Raw genomic sequence first — 16,212 nt, 5'->3', positions numbered from 1 at the left:
CGAGACAACGCAATCAAATTTTGTTCCTGTTAATTCTGCTACCCAAATAACACATCTATTTTTGGGGACAAATTTAACTTCAAAACGTTCATGTTTTTTTTTTTTATCCTTAAGGCGTTTTTTTTTACCTTGATTAGTAAGGCATTGTTTTTTTTAACAACTATGTATAGTAAGGAGTAAAAAATAATAATAAAAAAAACAGGAAAAAAACAACCATGGCTTTTTTTTTTTATCCTTAGTAAGGCACTTTTTTTTTTTAAAACCTTGATTAGTAAGGCGTTATTTGTTGTTGTTTTTTACGACCATGTATAGTAAGAAGTAAAAAAAAACGACCATCATTTTCCGTTTTTTTTTTCTTTTTTTACTCCTTACTATACATGGTCGTAAAAAACAACAAATAACGCCTTACTAATCAAGGTTTAAAAAAAAACGCCTTACTATACATGGTTGTTTTTTTTCTTTTTTTTTTTTTTTTTTACTCCTTACTCCACAAAAAAAAGAAAAAGCGCCATGATCGTTTTTTTCAGTTTTTTTTTTTTACTCCTTACTCCACAAAAAAAAAGAAAAAGCGCCATGATCGTTTTTTTTTCCGTTTTTTTTTCCCATTTTTTTTTCCATTTTTTTTTCCATTTTTTTTTTTTTTTACTCCTTACTATACATGGTCGTAAAAAACAACAAATAACGCCTTACTAATCAAGGTTTAAAAAAAAAAAAAGCGCCTTACTATACATGGTCGTTTTTTTTTTTTTTTACTTCTTACTCCACAAAAAAAAGAAAAAGCGCCATGATCGTTTTTTTTCCGTTTTTTTTTTTTTTACTCCTTACTCCACAAAAAAAAAGAAAAAGCGCCATGATCGTTTTTTTTCTGTTTTTTTTTCCCGTTTTTTTTCCCGTTTTTTTTTTTTTTACTCCTTACTATACATGGTCGTAAAAAACAACAACGCCTTACTAATCATGGTTTAAAAAAAAAGCGCCTTACTATACATGGTCGTTTTTTTTCCGTTTTTTTTTTTACTCCTTACTCCACAAAAAAAAAGAAAAAGCGCCATGATCGTTTTTTTTCTGTTTTTTTTTTTTTACTCCTTACTATACATGGTCGTAAAAAACAACAAATAACGCCTTACTAATCAAGGTTTAAAAAAAAAAAAGCGCCTTACTATACATGGTCGTTTTTTTTCCGTTTTTTTTTTTTTACTCCTTACTCCACAAAAAAAAGAAAAAGCGCCATGATCGTTTTTTTTTTTTTTACTCCTTACTATACATGGTCGTAAAAAACAACAACGCCTTACTAATCATGGTTTAAAAAAAAAGCGCCTTACTATACATGGTCGTTTTTTTTCCGTTTTTTTTTTTTACTCCTTACTCCACAAAAAAAAAGAAAAAGCGCCATGATCGTTTTTTTTCAGTTTTTTTTTTTTTACTCCTTACTATACATGGTCGTAAAAAACAACAAATAACGCCTTACTAATCAAGGTTTAAAAAAAAAAAGCGCCTTACTATACATGGTCGTTTTTTTTCTTTTTTTTTTTTTTTACTCCTTACTCCACAAAAAAAAGAAAAAGCGCCATGATCGTTTTTTTTTTTTTAACCTTAAGGCGTTTTTTTTTTTTTACCTTGATTAGTAAGGTGTTGTTTTTTTAACAACCATGTATAGTAAGGAATAAAAAAAAAAACGGGGAAAAAAACTGAAAAAAACGACCATGTAAGGCGCTTTTTCTTTTTTTTGTGGAGTAAGGAGTAAAAAAAAAAAAAAAACGGAAAAAAACGACCATGTATATATAGTAAGGCGCTTTTTTTTTTTAAAACTTGATTAGTAAGGCGTTATTTGTTGTTTTTTACGACCATGTATAGTAAGGAGTAAAAAAAAAAAAAAACGATCATGGCGCTTTTTCTTTTTTTTTGTGGAGTAAGGAGTAAAAAAAAAAAAACGACCATGTATAGTAAGGCGCTTTTTTTTTTTTTAAAACCTTGATTAGTAAGGCGTTATTTGTTGTTTTTTACGACCATGTATAGTAAGGAGTAAAAAAAAAAAAACGGGAAAAAAAAAACGGAAAAAAAAAACGATCATGGCGCTTTTTCTTTTTTTTTGTGGAGTAAGGAGTAAAAAAAAAAAAAAAACGGAAAAAAACGATCATGGCGCTTTTTCTTTTTTTTGTGGAGTAAGGAGTAAAAAAAAAAACGGAAAAAAAACGACCATGTATTGTAAGGCGCTTTTTTTTTTTTTAAACCTTGATTAGTAAGGCGTTATTTGTTGTTTTTTACGACCATGTATAGTAAGGAGTAAAAAAAAAAAAAACGGAAAAAAAAACGACCATGTATAGTAAGGCGCTTTTTTTTTTTTAAACTTTGATTAGTAAGGCGTTATTTGTTGTTTTTTACGACCATGTATAGTAAGGAGTAAAAAAAAAAAAAAAAAAAAACGAAAAAAAAAAACGAAAAAAAAAACGATCATGGCGCTTTTTCTTTTTTTTTGTGGAGTAAGGAGTAAAAAAAAAAAAAAACGGAAAAAAAACCGACCATGTATAGTAAGGTGCTTTTTTTTTTTTTAAAACCTTGATTAGTAAGGCGTTATTTGTTGTTTTTTACGACCATGTATAGTAAGGAGTAAAAAAAAAAATGGGAAAAAAAAACCTATCACGGCGTTTTTTCTTTTTTTGTGGAGTAAGGAGTAAAAAAAAAAAAAAAACAGAAAAAAAAACGACCATGTATATATAGTAAGGCGCTTTTTTTTTTTAAACCTTGATTAGTAAGGCGTTATTTGTTGTTTTTTACGACCGTGTATAGTAAGGAGTAAAAAAAAAAAATGGGAAAAAAAAACCTATCACGGCGTTTTTTCTTTTTTTGTGGAGTAAGGAGTAAAAAAAAAAACTGAAAAAAAACGACCATGTATATATAGTAAGGCGCTTTTTTTTTTAAACCTTGATTAGTAAGGCGTTATTTGTTGTTTTTTACGACCATGTATAGTAAGGAGTAAAAAAAAAAAAAAAAACGAAAAAAAAAAAAACGGAAAAAAAACGAAAAAAAAAAAAACGGAAAAAAAACGATCATGGCGCTTTTTCTTTTTTTTGTGGAGTAAGGAGTAAAAAAAAAAAAACTGAAAAAAAACGACCATGTATAGTAAGGCGCTTTTTTTTTTTAAAACTTGATTAGTAAGGCGTTATTTGTTGTTTTTTACGACCATGTATAGTAAGGAGTAAAAAAAAAAAAAAAACGGAAAAAAAAAAACGAAAAAAAAAAAGAAAAAAAAAAACGATCATGGCGCTTTTTCTTTTTTTTTGTGGAGTAAGGAGTAAAAAAAAAAAAAAACGGAAAAAAACGACCATGTATATATAGTAAGGCGCTTTTTTTTTTAAACCTTGATTAGTAAGGCGTTATTTGTTGTTTTTTACGACCATGTATAGTAAGGAGTAAAAAAAAAAAAAAAACGAAAAAAAAAAAAAACGGAAAAAAAAACGAAAAAAAAAAACCGGAAAAAAAACGATCATGGCGCTTTTTCTTTTTTTTGTGGAGTAAGGAGTAAAAAAAAAAAAAAAACGGAAAAAAACGACCATGTATATATAGTAAGGCGCTTTTTTTTTTTAAAACTTGATTAGTAAGGCGTTATTTGTTTTTTACGACCATGTATAGTAAGGAGTAAAAAAAAAAAAAAAACGGAAATAAAAAACGGAAAAAAAAAAACGAAAAAAAAAACCGAAAAAAAAAACGAAAAAAAAAAACGGAAAAAAAACGATCATGGCGCTTTTTCTTTTTTTTTGTGGAGTAAGGAGTAAAAAAAAAAAAAAAACGGAAAAAAACGACCATGTATATATAGTAAGGCGCTTTTTTTTTTAAACCTTGATTAGTAAGGCGTTATTTGTTGTTTTTTACGACCATGTATAGTAAGGAGTAAAAAAAAAAAAAAAAAACGAAAAAAAAAACGAAAAAAAAAAAAAACGGAAAAAAAAAACGAAAAAAAAAAAAACGGAAAAAAAACGATCATGGCGCTTTTTCTTTTTTTTGTGGAGTAAGGAGTAAAAAAAAAAAAAAACGGAAAAAAACGACCATGTATATATAGTAAGGCGCTTTTTTTTTTTAAAACTTGATTAGTAAGGCGTTATTTGTTGTTTTTTACGACCATGTATAGTAAGGAGTAAAAAAAAAAAAAACGGAAAAAAAAAAACGGAAAAAAAAAACGGAAAAAAAAAAACGAAAAAAAAAAACGGAAAAAAAACGATCATGGCGCTTTTTCTTTTTTTTTGTGGAATAAGGAGTAAAAAAAAAAAAAAAAACAGAAAAAAACGACCATGTATAGTAAGGCACTTTTTTTTTTTTTTTTAAACCTTGATTAGTAAGGCGTTTTTTGTTTTTATTTTTTACGACCATGTATAGTGAGTAAAAAAAAATTAAAAAACGACCATGGCTTTTTTTTTTTAACCTTAATTAATAAGGCGTTGTTTTTTTTTACGACCATTTATAGTAAAGAGGAAAAGAAAAAAAAACGACCATGTATAGTAAGGCGTTTAAAAAAATTTTTTTGATTAGTAAGGCGTTATTTAATTTTAACGAGCGTGGAAGGCTCGGGAATGTTGCTACGCCACTTTCCTTGAGAGAAGAAATAAACTGAGAAGAAGTTTGTTTTTCATGTATTGCACTTTAATTATGAGGAGGCACAGGTGTGTGTGTGCGCGGTCATCTGTTCGGCCTTCTGGCGGGACTTCCGGCGATACGGGCAGATGTTGGCCGATCCAGCTGGCCGGCTCCAACATGGCCACGGCCAACATTGACATGACATGACCCAAAAAATGCAATTCAGACAGAGGAAAAAAAACACACACAGTTGTTGATTTCAACTCCTCCATTTTGGTGCTGATTTTATTTGTTTGGCTAAAATGTGTAGAATTTTTTTTTTTCTTCTTCAGAAACTTGGGGTGGATCGGGGGAGAAATTGCTGGAAAATTGAAAATAAAATGCAATTTTTTTTGATAACATTTTTTTTTTTATGTTGACGTCAAATTAAACAATTATTTTTGTTGGACATTTTTGTCTGGGCTAAAAGTCACTTTGACCTTCAAAGGAAAAGGTGCATGTAACTAGCGTGCCACCATCTAGCGGTCAAAAATGGCATTACACCTCAAATAGATAGGAGCAACAAACTAGTACAGTAAACTGTAAAAAACAACAAAATAAAATAAACATAATAGCAAGACTGCAAAACCCGGCACCTTCGATGGAGGGGGTACAATACTTTTACTAATACTAATTTATTTTGTATAAATACATGAAACTCATTTGACCAGCGACACATCAGTTCTCATCACGCCATCGCTTGCGTCAGGAAAAGCGGCCAACTTTCCATGTCCAACTGAAAAAGCTCCAACTGACACAAGTGGGTGAACCTTTCCATTCAAATCAAACTGTCCAGTTTGCGCATAAAAATTAGCCGTGACCTTTGCACTGTGGGCTAATACACTTCCTGCAACAAGAATGTCAGATAAGAAATAGACAGTTATATGACATGATTAATTTATATTGAGGAAAATATTTGCTGACAAGTGCAATGCAGTTGTTTTTTTTCATTACATAAGACGCTCACAGTGGGACTCGAATGTGAGGGTTCTTAAAACATGACCCGAGTCAAGTGAGTCAAGTGCAGGCCTCTTGTTTGTGTTTTCTAATCTGGACGAATGTTGCTACAGATGCATGATGATGTAATGATCTTCAGAATGAAATTAACTTCAAGTAGGATCATTTGCAGCGTTAATGGCTTACAAAAAGTCACAGGTTCTACGCAAAACATTCCGCATCATGTAAAGGGGGACACATTCTTGTTAATTTATGAGATCGAGATTTGACAGATTGCACATTTGGACAATAGCAACGCGGCGTGGGCGTTGCTTGGGCGGACGCGCACTTCCTATTGGTGCGCCGACACAAAGGGGCGTGGCCATGGAGGTTAGTTTGACCAAAGCAAGAGGGCACGCGAGCTCTCGCCGAGCAGTCAAGTCGAGAAAAAAGCTGCAAGAAAGCCAATGGAGCGACAAACACGACACTAAACGAGCCAACAAGCAGGTAGGAGACAACTACGAACACCTTTTTCAAAAAAACTTAACTTCACTCTAGTCGTCATTTTTGGAAGCTTTTTTTTGCCACAACGATCTTACACGTCACAACGTGACGTCAGGAGTCTTTTTTTTTATTGGGTCATGTTGTCGAACTTTTGGACTCATCCTCAAACCAAACCTGCCTATCACAAACGCAAGAATAGAAAAAATACGTATCAAAAGAAAGCGCCAGGTGCGGTTCTACACTAAAACTGAAGTCCTCTTGATCTCCTCAAGTCCATTAAATGCTTTTATTTTTGAATTTAATTGCTGTCCAATTGGAAGCATTCATCTGTAAATTTGGTTTTTCACATAAAAAAATCTTACTCCAAAAATTCAAAGTCATTTTCCCACATAAGTGATGAAAATTCAACATTTTGAAAAAGGTCATGATGGGGTAAAAATAAGTTCATGCTCGTCAATATTAAAACCTTAAGCACACTCATTTTGCAAACATCACAAGCGTAAACAAGGTCAAAAAGCCCCACCGCAAACAACCCATGCTCACTTATCATTTCCATGAAAAGGAAAGTCTGAAGAAAATAAAACCTAGTAAATATTAACAAGCATGTGATCGGGTCCAAATATATGCAAATAAGCAGCGGTTTCTGTGAATAATGCAGGATCGGCCCCCCCAAAATCCACCATTAGGTGAATTTGTCAATTTGACTTGGACTAAAAATGCACGTTTGCTATTTGTTTTGGCAGTGAAACCCAAATTAAACTTGAATGGTTTGCTAATTGCACTTTGGCTGAAAAACACGGCAGTCCCCCAAAAATCGAAATGGAATCATAATAGTAAAAAGTATTTATATAGCGCTTAATGGACACCATATGTCGTCGCGAGCCTCATTTTCCCTCGTTTGAAAAGATTGGAGTGTAAATATGCAGCCAATATGCCAACGCAGCCACATCCCATTTACGGAAAAGCTTTTCCTTTTTTCTGTTGGAGTTGCGCCAGCTAGCTAGCGCTAAGCTAACCTGAGAGGGCGACTTTGTCCAGTCCAATGTCCGAGTTTGCAAAGCCCCTTTTAGCGACGATGACGTCACAGTGCACGTCGGATAACGTTGAGCACAGACACGTCACACGTTAGTCAAACATTCGTGGGACACGACGAGCGCACGCGACAATATTGCTGTCGTTCATTCTCACTCCAATCGGAAAATTGCTATTGAACGGCCAATTAGCACAACAGCCCCCATTCATTGATGAACGTGTTTTTGTCGCCACCCGAACGCGCGGCAGGGCCGCTCGCTGCTCGGCGCCGCTCGCCGCTCGGCGCTCTCAGATGGACCCCGACAGCCAGACCAAGGTGATGTCCCGGCAGTCCCCGGGTGACCCGTCCTGCGATGACCCCCCGGCCCACCAAACCCGCACGGGCCGTCCAGGTAATAATGTTCTGCTCGATGATGACCTTATGTTAAAAAAAAAACAACCACCATAGACTGCGCAGCGTGCTTTTAAATAACATTTATAATCATGGATTATAATTGGATAAAAATGTGATTTTTTAAAAATATTATAAGATAATAGTAATGGAGCCAACATTTTCGATTTTTTCATGAATGTGAATATTTATTGTTATAATATTAGAAACCAAGCGTGTACTACATAAGACCAGCCAAATATATTTCGATGTTACATATTTTTGGGAAATGTAATATTTGATGTATAAATGTAGAAAATCTTAGTGGCCATGAAGCGGTGCCGTCTAAACCAGCCACAAGAAAATAGTGCCGGATGCATAACCAGAATTTTTACTATCATTATTTTCATGTTGCGGTTCATGAGATTGCGACAGCGTGCTTGTTTTTAGCTCGTGGCCTTTGCTTAGCGCTCAGTCAGCACTTGTTCTCAAATGAACCGTCCTGGAATGTTTTCACAAACTTACTACTACTCACGCTGTGCGCGCCTGCGGAGGCTACCAAAAGTCTACACACCCCTCTTCGGATGGCAGGCGAGCGGCTCGTGCTATAAAAAGTCAAACGGCATCAAGATACCGTAAATCATTTTCAAACTTTTGGAATCATTGGGCGACATCTTAACTTGTGCCTGTTTGGGGAAAAAAGTCAAACCACAAGCAAACGCGCCTGTCAAGAAGTGTGAGTTAAGCCCGGCGGTGTTTAAAGTCCAATCGACGCGCATACTTGGCTGCTCATTCAGGAATTAAAAGTTGTGACAACACCAAAAATGTTTCCTGATCAACGAAGCTTCCAGCAAAACAAACAAACAAACAAACGTCGCATACAGAGAAATATTCTTTAGAATTTGGGCTGTCACGATCCGGTAGTTTTGCAACTGATGTCAATCACAAAACCTTTTTTCCCCCCACAATTACCATTTATTAACTAATTGTTTATTTTGTATTGTTACGTGATAAAAAAATCAATTTCACAATCTCACAGGGGAGGTTGATGTTGTCATCTGCAACCTTTTTGAAAATAATGCTTGCATTTTGCTTTCTACTGTAAAAGCAGATGTTTGCAAATGTCTCGTTTTGATTTAATTCAAAAGAGAATTGGTTTGTTTTTATGAAGGACTACAAAAATCAGTAAATAACTAATAACGTTGTGTATTTAATAAGCGATTACATTTGTAGTGGAAAATCGCATGACTAAAATAGAATTTTGAATCGCGACTGCCACCTGTGGTGAGAAAATGCAAATTCATTTTGGAGCATGAAGACGTGCAAAAGGACTCACGGGCGGCCATTTTGCTTCGGCAGGCTGCAGTCGTCTGGTGGCGGCGGCGGCCGTGGCGGCGTCGCTGAGCGGCCTGATGCTCGGCTACGAGATGGGCGTGACGTCGGGCGTGCTGCTGCAGCTGCGCGGCGTCCTGTCGCTGTCGTGCCGCCAGCAGGAGCTGCTGGTGAGCTCGCAGCTGCTGGGCGCGCTGCTCATCTGCCTGGCCGGCGGACCCGTCCTGGACCGCTACGGCCGGCGCCGCTCCTTGCTGCTGAGCGCCGGCCTGGTGGTGGGCGGCACGGCGCTGCTCATGGTCGCCGCCTCGCTGCCGGCTTTGGCGTCGGGCCGCGCCGTGGTGGGCATGGGCACGTCGCTGTCGGGCACGGCGGCGTGCCTGTACATCGCCGAGATCTCGCCGCGGGAACGCCGCGGCCTGCTGGTGACGTTGTACGAGCTGATGCTGGTTCTGGGCGTCATGTTGGGCTTCGGCTGCAGTTACGCCTTCGCCGACGTGCCCCGCGGCTGGGTCTACACCTTCGGGCTGGTCATCCCGCCGGCGCTGCTTCAGATGGCCGCCCTGATGTTCCTCCCCCCCAGTCCCAGGTTCCTGGTGGCGCGGGGTCAGCCCGAGCGGGCCAGGGAGGTTCTGGCGCGCATGCGGGGCGGCGCCAATGAGCAAGTGGACGCAGAACTGCGAGATATCCAATTGGGCTTGAAGGAAGAGTCGGAACACGGCTTCCTGGAGCTCTTCAGCGCCAAGTCCAACCTGCGCTGGCGGCTCCTGACGGGCGTGGCGCTGGTGTTCCTCCAGCAGGCCACGGGGCAGCCCAACATCCTGTCGTACGCGTCGCCGCTGCTGCGCGGCGTGGGCTTCCGCAGCGATGCCGCCGCCACCCTGGCGTCGACCGGCTTCGGCGCCGTCAAGGTGGCGGGCGCCATCCCGGCCGTGCTGCTGGTGGACCGCGTGGGGCCCAAGAGCTTCCTGTGCGTGGGCTCGGCCGCCATGGGGATGTCGCTGGCGGCGCTCGGCGCGCTCACGCTGCACGGCCGCACGCAGCTCAGCAGCCTGTGCGTCAGCCAGCCGCCGGCGAACCGCACCCACGCTTCCTGGGACAACCGCACGCAACCGTTTCTCACCAGCGCCCCCGTCTGGCAGACTGAGGAGGACGGCTCGGTGCAAAGCGGGCCCGTGGACGGCGACGAGTCGTCTTCGCTCAAGTGGGCGTCGCTCATCAGCTTGCTGGTGTTTGTTGCCGGCTTCTCCATCGGTTTGGGGCCAAGTGAGTAACGCGCGTTCGCGCCACATGAGACCAAAAGGACGTGCAAGGACATTGCCACAACTTTTTGGGTCAACAACTTTATAGCATTTTAACTGTTTAATATTGTGATCTCATATTATGACAGTAAATACACACACTTTACACCAAAAAATCGAATTTAGCAAATTTGTTCTGCTTTATTATGCTTAAAAGTCTCCCATGCCTAAATCCCTATTTTCAAAATGGTATTATTTGAAATTGTACAGGAAACATTTCTTGTACAATGTTTTAGACATCAAAAGCGTCATATAGAGCGCCTCATTGTCAGCCACGAGTGCACGCACATCATTGACAGAATGTGGCTTTTCCCCATTTTTTTTTTGCAAGTCATTTCACGAACCCCCAAGTTGCGACTCTCGGACCCCGTTTGAGAACCACTCATAAACGATTTGTTGTACTGTTGCCTGACGGGGTCAAAGTGCGCACGCTATCAACAAGCAAGCAGCCGTGTCAGATAATCAAGTGCTGCTATTAACAAGCTCACACGCCGCTTTGTGTGTGCGCGCGCGTTTTGACTTGCCAGTGGTGTACGTGGTCCTCAGCGAGATCTTCCCGATGGGGGTGCGAGGGCGAGCCGTGTCGGTGGTGTCGGCCGTCAACTGGGCCACCAACCTGCTCATCTCCATGACCTTCCTCACCTTGACGGGTGCGTTTTCTCACCTGGAAAGCTTCACATTCACATCATCAGCCTCATCGTTCGATAGCAAATATGACGGGAAACGCTTTGGTTACGCAATAATGCTGATGACAATCATTATTCTTACGTAAAAGCCTCGTAGATATGCTAGACTATTTATTACGAATAACAAGTGTATTAATACTCCTCCATATAGCCTAATACTATGTTTAGCAAAATTTACAAATTGATTTTGATATTGAAATGGCGATGAAGTAGGAATATAAAAGTTTATACTTCTTTCTATTCCTTTTTTTTCCCGTTTCTTTTGATGACCGTCTTACTTTATATCTCTTGTTGCTTAATAGGATGTTGTTTTCTTTCTTGTTTGCTTTAATTGCTTATTAGTATTTTTGCTGTTTACAAGTTTTGGCTTTTATGCATGTTTGAAATAAAAATTCTAACCAAAATCAATTAAAATTTAACACAAAAAAAGAGAAACATGTTAGCAATATATTGTTTCCTGTTGCCAGGCTACACCACGACAATAAAAAAAGAAAAAAAGCCGAGTCAAGCTTTTTGCTATCTTTGGCAAGGACAAAATGTTCTTCGCATACATCTCGCTAATGATGTCGTGCAGCTGTTGCTAATTAACCGCATTTGAGGTTTACACGCCTGACACTCGTAAATGTTTTTTTTTTTTTTTATTTAAAGAGAAGATCGGCGTTCCGAACATGATGTTCTTGTACGCCGCCATGAGTTTCGTGCTGCTGGTGTTCGTCATCCTCTACGTGCCCGACACGAGGGGACGCACGCTGGAGGAAATCTCCAAAGAGCTCGCCAAAAAGTGAGTCGGCCAAAAAGCGCGTTGCCGCACGAGTCCGACCCGCCGCACGACCTCATCCCTTTGCTTTTTTGGGGTCCTCGTTTCTCCAGGAAGCGCTTTGAATTCCGCCTGTGCACGAAGGTTCGAAATGCGGAGAGGAGCCGAATGTTCGCGGAGACGCCGGCCAACATCTTGTGAGCGAACGCCGGACGCTCGTCAAATCAACGCTCAACTCACTCCACGTCCAATCAAGTTGCTCACCGGCAGACGTTTTCAAAAGCAAACTAGCGGCAGCCGCTTCAGGAAACGCGCTCAAGATTTTAAAGGCTGCCGTGTCAAAGGCCACATGATGTTGGCTTGACGATTTAACCAAGACGAGACATTTCGTCAGCGGGTGAAAAGAAATCATCTCGGGAACGCCATCATCTTGATTTGGTCACAATTCTAACATTCTTATTTAGGTTCAATTGTTATTTATGTGCAATGCACTTGAAATAAGATTGAGTCGTTTTATTGTTTCTTTTTCAGTGTTGATGATTAAATGACATGTTGCAGTTTATTGTGAAATCTACTTTTTAGGGGGAAAAAAGCATTTTTGATCAACATGGCTGCATTTTAATATTGTTTATGATGGTGGCCTTTTTTCCTGTGTTTTTCTTTTTTTATTTTAATTTTATAAATGGTACCTGGCGTAAAAGGTTTGCGCTGATCTCAAACCCAAAGTGACGCAACACTGCCATCTTCAGGAATGTGAGTCACTGCAGTGGTTAACAAATGTGAATTTTGCAGACCTGCTTACCTGTCGAGAAATGGATTCTATTTCTATCTAAATGTTTGCATTGTCTCAAACACAAATGTCTGCTTTATTTATGACATCTTTATTTTTCTATAAAATACAAAAAAAGTCGCACATGTTGAAGTGGCGGAAAAACATGTCGAGCGCGTCACACTCGATCCGCTTTCAAACGGATCGTACAACATTGACCGGATTTAAGAGTAATGTGTTTAAAACGAGTGAATTGTTGCATTTGCATGAGCATAAATATTAAAAGTTGGTCTCACCCCTCGCGTGTCTGCACCACTTGAAGCGCAACCGATCTTAAAGTTGCCGTTTGTAGCCGTTGAAAGCTTCTCAACCTGCACAAAGACAACCTGAATAAAAATGAAAAGTTACCCCACACACACTCGGGGCCAATCCTGGAATAACAATCATACAAAATCATATTTACAATTTTACAGCGAGTGTGAGGAAATGTACAAGCGTTTAGCGCGAGACGCTGCCGTCAAGCTGGACACGAGAGATGAAGAGAGGTTTGTCGTTTCCGTGGACGGAGAAAATTGGCGACTTCCGCTTGCTTGTTCCGAAGGGACGACGGCAGTTTTTCAACGCAAAGGTTTGGGGGGGGGGTTTTCCCTTCACACTTGTATGAGGACTGCGAGTCCACAAGTAGCGTCCGTCCCGTCCGTCTTGGAAATCCACGAGAAGGCGACGCGCTCCTCACTTGCACAGCGGCTTCTTGCACTCAAAGAGGAGCGGGTACACCTGCTCCACGGCCGTGGCCACGTTCTGCACGTTTGGTCCTGCCGGGGTCACCATGAGAAAGAGCAACAAATCAGTACCACACTGGCAGCGCGGAACTCCCGTCATCCCACGCTGGGATTGCGCCGGCATCAGATTTGTTACGCAATCTGATCCCGACACTTGACTTGCGAGCTTCTTGTTGCCCGCTCAGGTGTGTTCTGCGGGTGCGGTACCTGTGACTGTGAGGCTGCCGGTGGAGAACACCTGAATGGTGGCCTTGATGGTTTTGATCCTGTAGGTGGCGGCCGGGTGGAGCTCAGGCTCATAACTGACACAAACAACATTTTGCACTCATTGACAATTCGGACCATTTCAAAGTCGACCTGCAGCATTTAGGCGCAATTTCACAACACACCTGGAATGCACTGCAACATATTATTATATTACACCTTAAGGCGCTACATACTTTAGGTATCATGTGTTTTGAGATGTAAAGTTGTGCCGAGGTGTCGCCACTAGAGGTCACACTTGCTCCAAATATTGGAAGAAGCGGAGGGGCGCTGAAAAGTGTGGCGATGTGCGGCCCGCCTACCTGGCAATGGGCCGGTTCTTCTTGGTGAAGTCCACCAGATGGATGGAAAAGGGCATGGAGCACACGGCCAGCACGTTCACCACCTTGAAGGCCGAGAACCGCACCTGAACACAACACGTGTCAACGCCAAACAGCCGCTGCATCAAAGTGACAATTGAAAGGTGACAAGTCGCACCTTGAAGCCGATTTTTTGCAGACATCGTGCCAGCCGGCGAGCACCTTGCTTCGCCTCGTCCTCGCTGAAAGACGGAAGAGAGCGAGAAGGGATTGCAGTGTCGCACTGAGGTCAACATTGATCGGCAAAATGCCTCATCAGGCATGAAATCCGCATTTATTTGCATGCAGCTCAAAGAAGCTTCTGCTTTCAAATCAAGCGGATGCGACCAGTCATTTCTACCTTGTTGCTCCAGTGCAGATAATTTTCCCTGAGGACCAAATGGAAGCGGTTATCTTGGGCTTACGAAGCTTCATGAGAACTTTCTGAAAAACGCACGCAAAGTTTTTTGGGGGTTATACTTGCAATTATATCACACAAACACAACAGTTGGTTTCTCGCAGGGCCCTTTTGTAAAATTACTTGTAGAGCATACAGTCAATTTTTTTTTTTAAAAATCTGTAGACCTAGCATAGACCCTTGTGGAACACCAACAGTATCCAAATGCGTCCTCTGTTTACGACAGAGTTCCAGCATGACAAAAATTCATAGGCAATAACTGTACACTCAAATGAAAACATCCCCTTTGCACACGTCACCGTGAGCGTCGCAATGGCAAACATCCTCCTTACCCCCACCTCCGGCTTGTAGATGACGTTGGTTCCCTCCAGGGCGATGGTGCGCAGGTTGAGGTGGCACCTGGTCCGGAACGTCGCCACCACGTTGGTGATGATGATATCCAGAGTGTCATCGTTGCTGGAATCCATGGAGGAAGTGTGTGCGTGTATGCGTGTTTCACAGAGAGGACCAGACGGGGCTCGCTCTTCAGTCGTCCACCATCGTCATGACGTTAAGTGCCCGTCACGCCGGGTCAAGCCTGGAGGAAAGGAAGACCATTGTTTATGAGCATTTATGTGACGTCTACCCAGTACAAGGGCAGCATGACAGGATGTGGAGGTGTACAGAGTTAGCCAATCACATTCAAAATTCATCTTGAAAAAATAAAAAATGGAAAGCGAGTCATCACACACCAGCCAACATTTGATGTGCCTCGGAATAAAGTTTAAATGCGCCAGTAGGCTTTTCCTGGTGGTAGAGAAGAGTGGGCAAATATTGCCACATCATGATGTGCCAGTGTCAGAACACAAAAGAGACTTTTGCACTATTGTCTCAAAATCTGTTTGAGGCTATGAAATTGCATATGGATGGCATAAGGTTAAGGTAGGCTTTTATTTCCCCCTTTTTCAATTTGCTCCTCACAAACGTACAGACCGACCTAACCTGACTAACTAGTTACAACCTAGCAACTTACCTTGACATGCAGTCGATTGCTATTTTATCTTTTCGAAATCAAACATCCACCTCTCCCTGATGCTGAGTCACTTGCTAGCCCTGCGAGCACAACAAGCCCGCGTTGTCGTCGCTTTAGTACAAAACTTGGCACGCTTGGCGAATGAAAGCGGCGCTCGTGCACGTCGTGCACATCGTGCACATCACAGGTCCACTTGTCCAAAGCGTTGCGTCCCCTCAGCTCCCCAACACAAAGACTGTGTTACACTTGACCGTTGAGCTTTGTGGGAACTCTCACGGGCTGCCATCGCGACCCTCCCCTCAAGACTACTCACGACAGACACTTTGATCAATAAACGCAATAGTCGCGTTAGGATGAAATTACGCACAATTACGCCAAAATTGACGTCAAACTGGGACAAGATGCATCGGCTGGCTAGCTAGCTAGCTAGCTAGGAGGCTAAGCTAGGCTAAAATCGATGGGGGTGGGGGGGGGGGGACCATAGAGTATTATCTACCTAGTGGTCGTTTTCGTTGTAAGCTAGCCGCGACGCAAAACTTTGGATACGAATCATTGTAGCGTTGTGACTCAAAAATGGACATAAAGCAACAAATAAAAGCACCAGAGCGGCATGAAGTATGAATGAAAAGTTGTTAGCATCTCGAGTTAGCAGTCCTTCAGATGCCACTGAGGATTTTCCATTGCGCAATTAATGTTCGTTTTGATGTGAAATGTTGCGTTTGGATTGTTTTCGGTACCTCATCCGCGTGTCAATGCGGGAGCCCCCACAGACTTTAACGAGCTCGTCAACCGGATTGTTTGTTTATTCCCTTCGCGCAGGATGGGAAAGAAAAAAAATACAAATGACTGCGCCACCTAGCAAAACACTTTCCGGGTGGAGCTTACAAAATAAAAGCGAGCCAATCGACCAATTTTCCGGTTGCAGCCTTCAGAATAATAGCACTTAACTTTCTCGATTTAAAAGGACATTTATTAAACAAGAAATGTATTTACATGTGACGACAAACAATGACACAGTACACGAGATCCACAAACAAATAAAAAAAAATACAAGGATGTAAAATGATTTGTTCAATAAATTCAGAAACCATAAATCAATAAACCAT

The 16,212-nt window shown here is 40.9% G+C and overlaps 2 protein-coding genes across 3 annotated transcripts; one reads left to right on the top strand and one right to left on the bottom strand.

Annotated features, from left to right (window-relative positions):
• Positions 1–5,941: 5,941 nt before the first annotated feature.
• Positions 5,942–12,590, top strand: slc2a12 (solute carrier family 2 member 12). Its single transcript, XM_077552486.1, has 6 exons — positions 5,942–6,048; positions 7,327–7,469; positions 8,807–10,045; positions 10,608–10,730; positions 11,415–11,547; positions 11,637–12,590. The coding sequence occupies exons 2-6, from the start codon at positions 7,370–7,372 to the stop codon at positions 11,722–11,724; spliced, it is 1,683 nt and encodes a 560-aa protein (XP_077408612.1). The 5' UTR covers positions 5,942–6,048; positions 7,327–7,369; the 3' UTR covers positions 11,725–12,590.
• Positions 12,178–15,988, bottom strand: tbpl1 (TBP-like 1). Of its 2 annotated transcripts, none has more exons than XM_077552488.1 (7): positions 15,844–15,988; positions 14,427–14,671; positions 14,038–14,120; positions 13,816–13,879; positions 13,641–13,744; positions 13,282–13,376; positions 12,178–13,107 (listed from the first exon to the last, which is right to left on the bottom strand). In XM_077552488.1, the coding sequence occupies exons 2-7, from the start codon at positions 14,559–14,561 to the stop codon at positions 13,025–13,027; spliced, it is 564 nt and encodes a 187-aa protein (XP_077408614.1). In that variant the 5' UTR covers positions 14,562–14,671; positions 15,844–15,988; the 3' UTR covers positions 12,178–13,024. The 2 variants fall into 2 exon arrangements, with proteins under 2 accessions (XP_077408614.1, XP_077408615.1); XM_077552489.1 differs by lacking the exon at positions 15,844–15,988 and adding an exon at positions 15,107–15,530.
• Between the last annotated feature and the right edge of the window lie 224 nt (positions 15,989–16,212).

This window comes from Vanacampus margaritifer, chromosome 19, assembly GCF_051991255.1.
Source record: "Vanacampus margaritifer isolate UIUO_Vmar chromosome 19, RoL_Vmar_1.0, whole genome shotgun sequence".
Classification (NCBI taxonomy): Eukaryota; Metazoa; Chordata; class Actinopteri; order Syngnathiformes; family Syngnathidae; genus Vanacampus; species Vanacampus margaritifer.
Note: the sequence above shows the minus strand (reverse complement) of the source record. Positions and strands in the feature narration are given on the sequence as shown.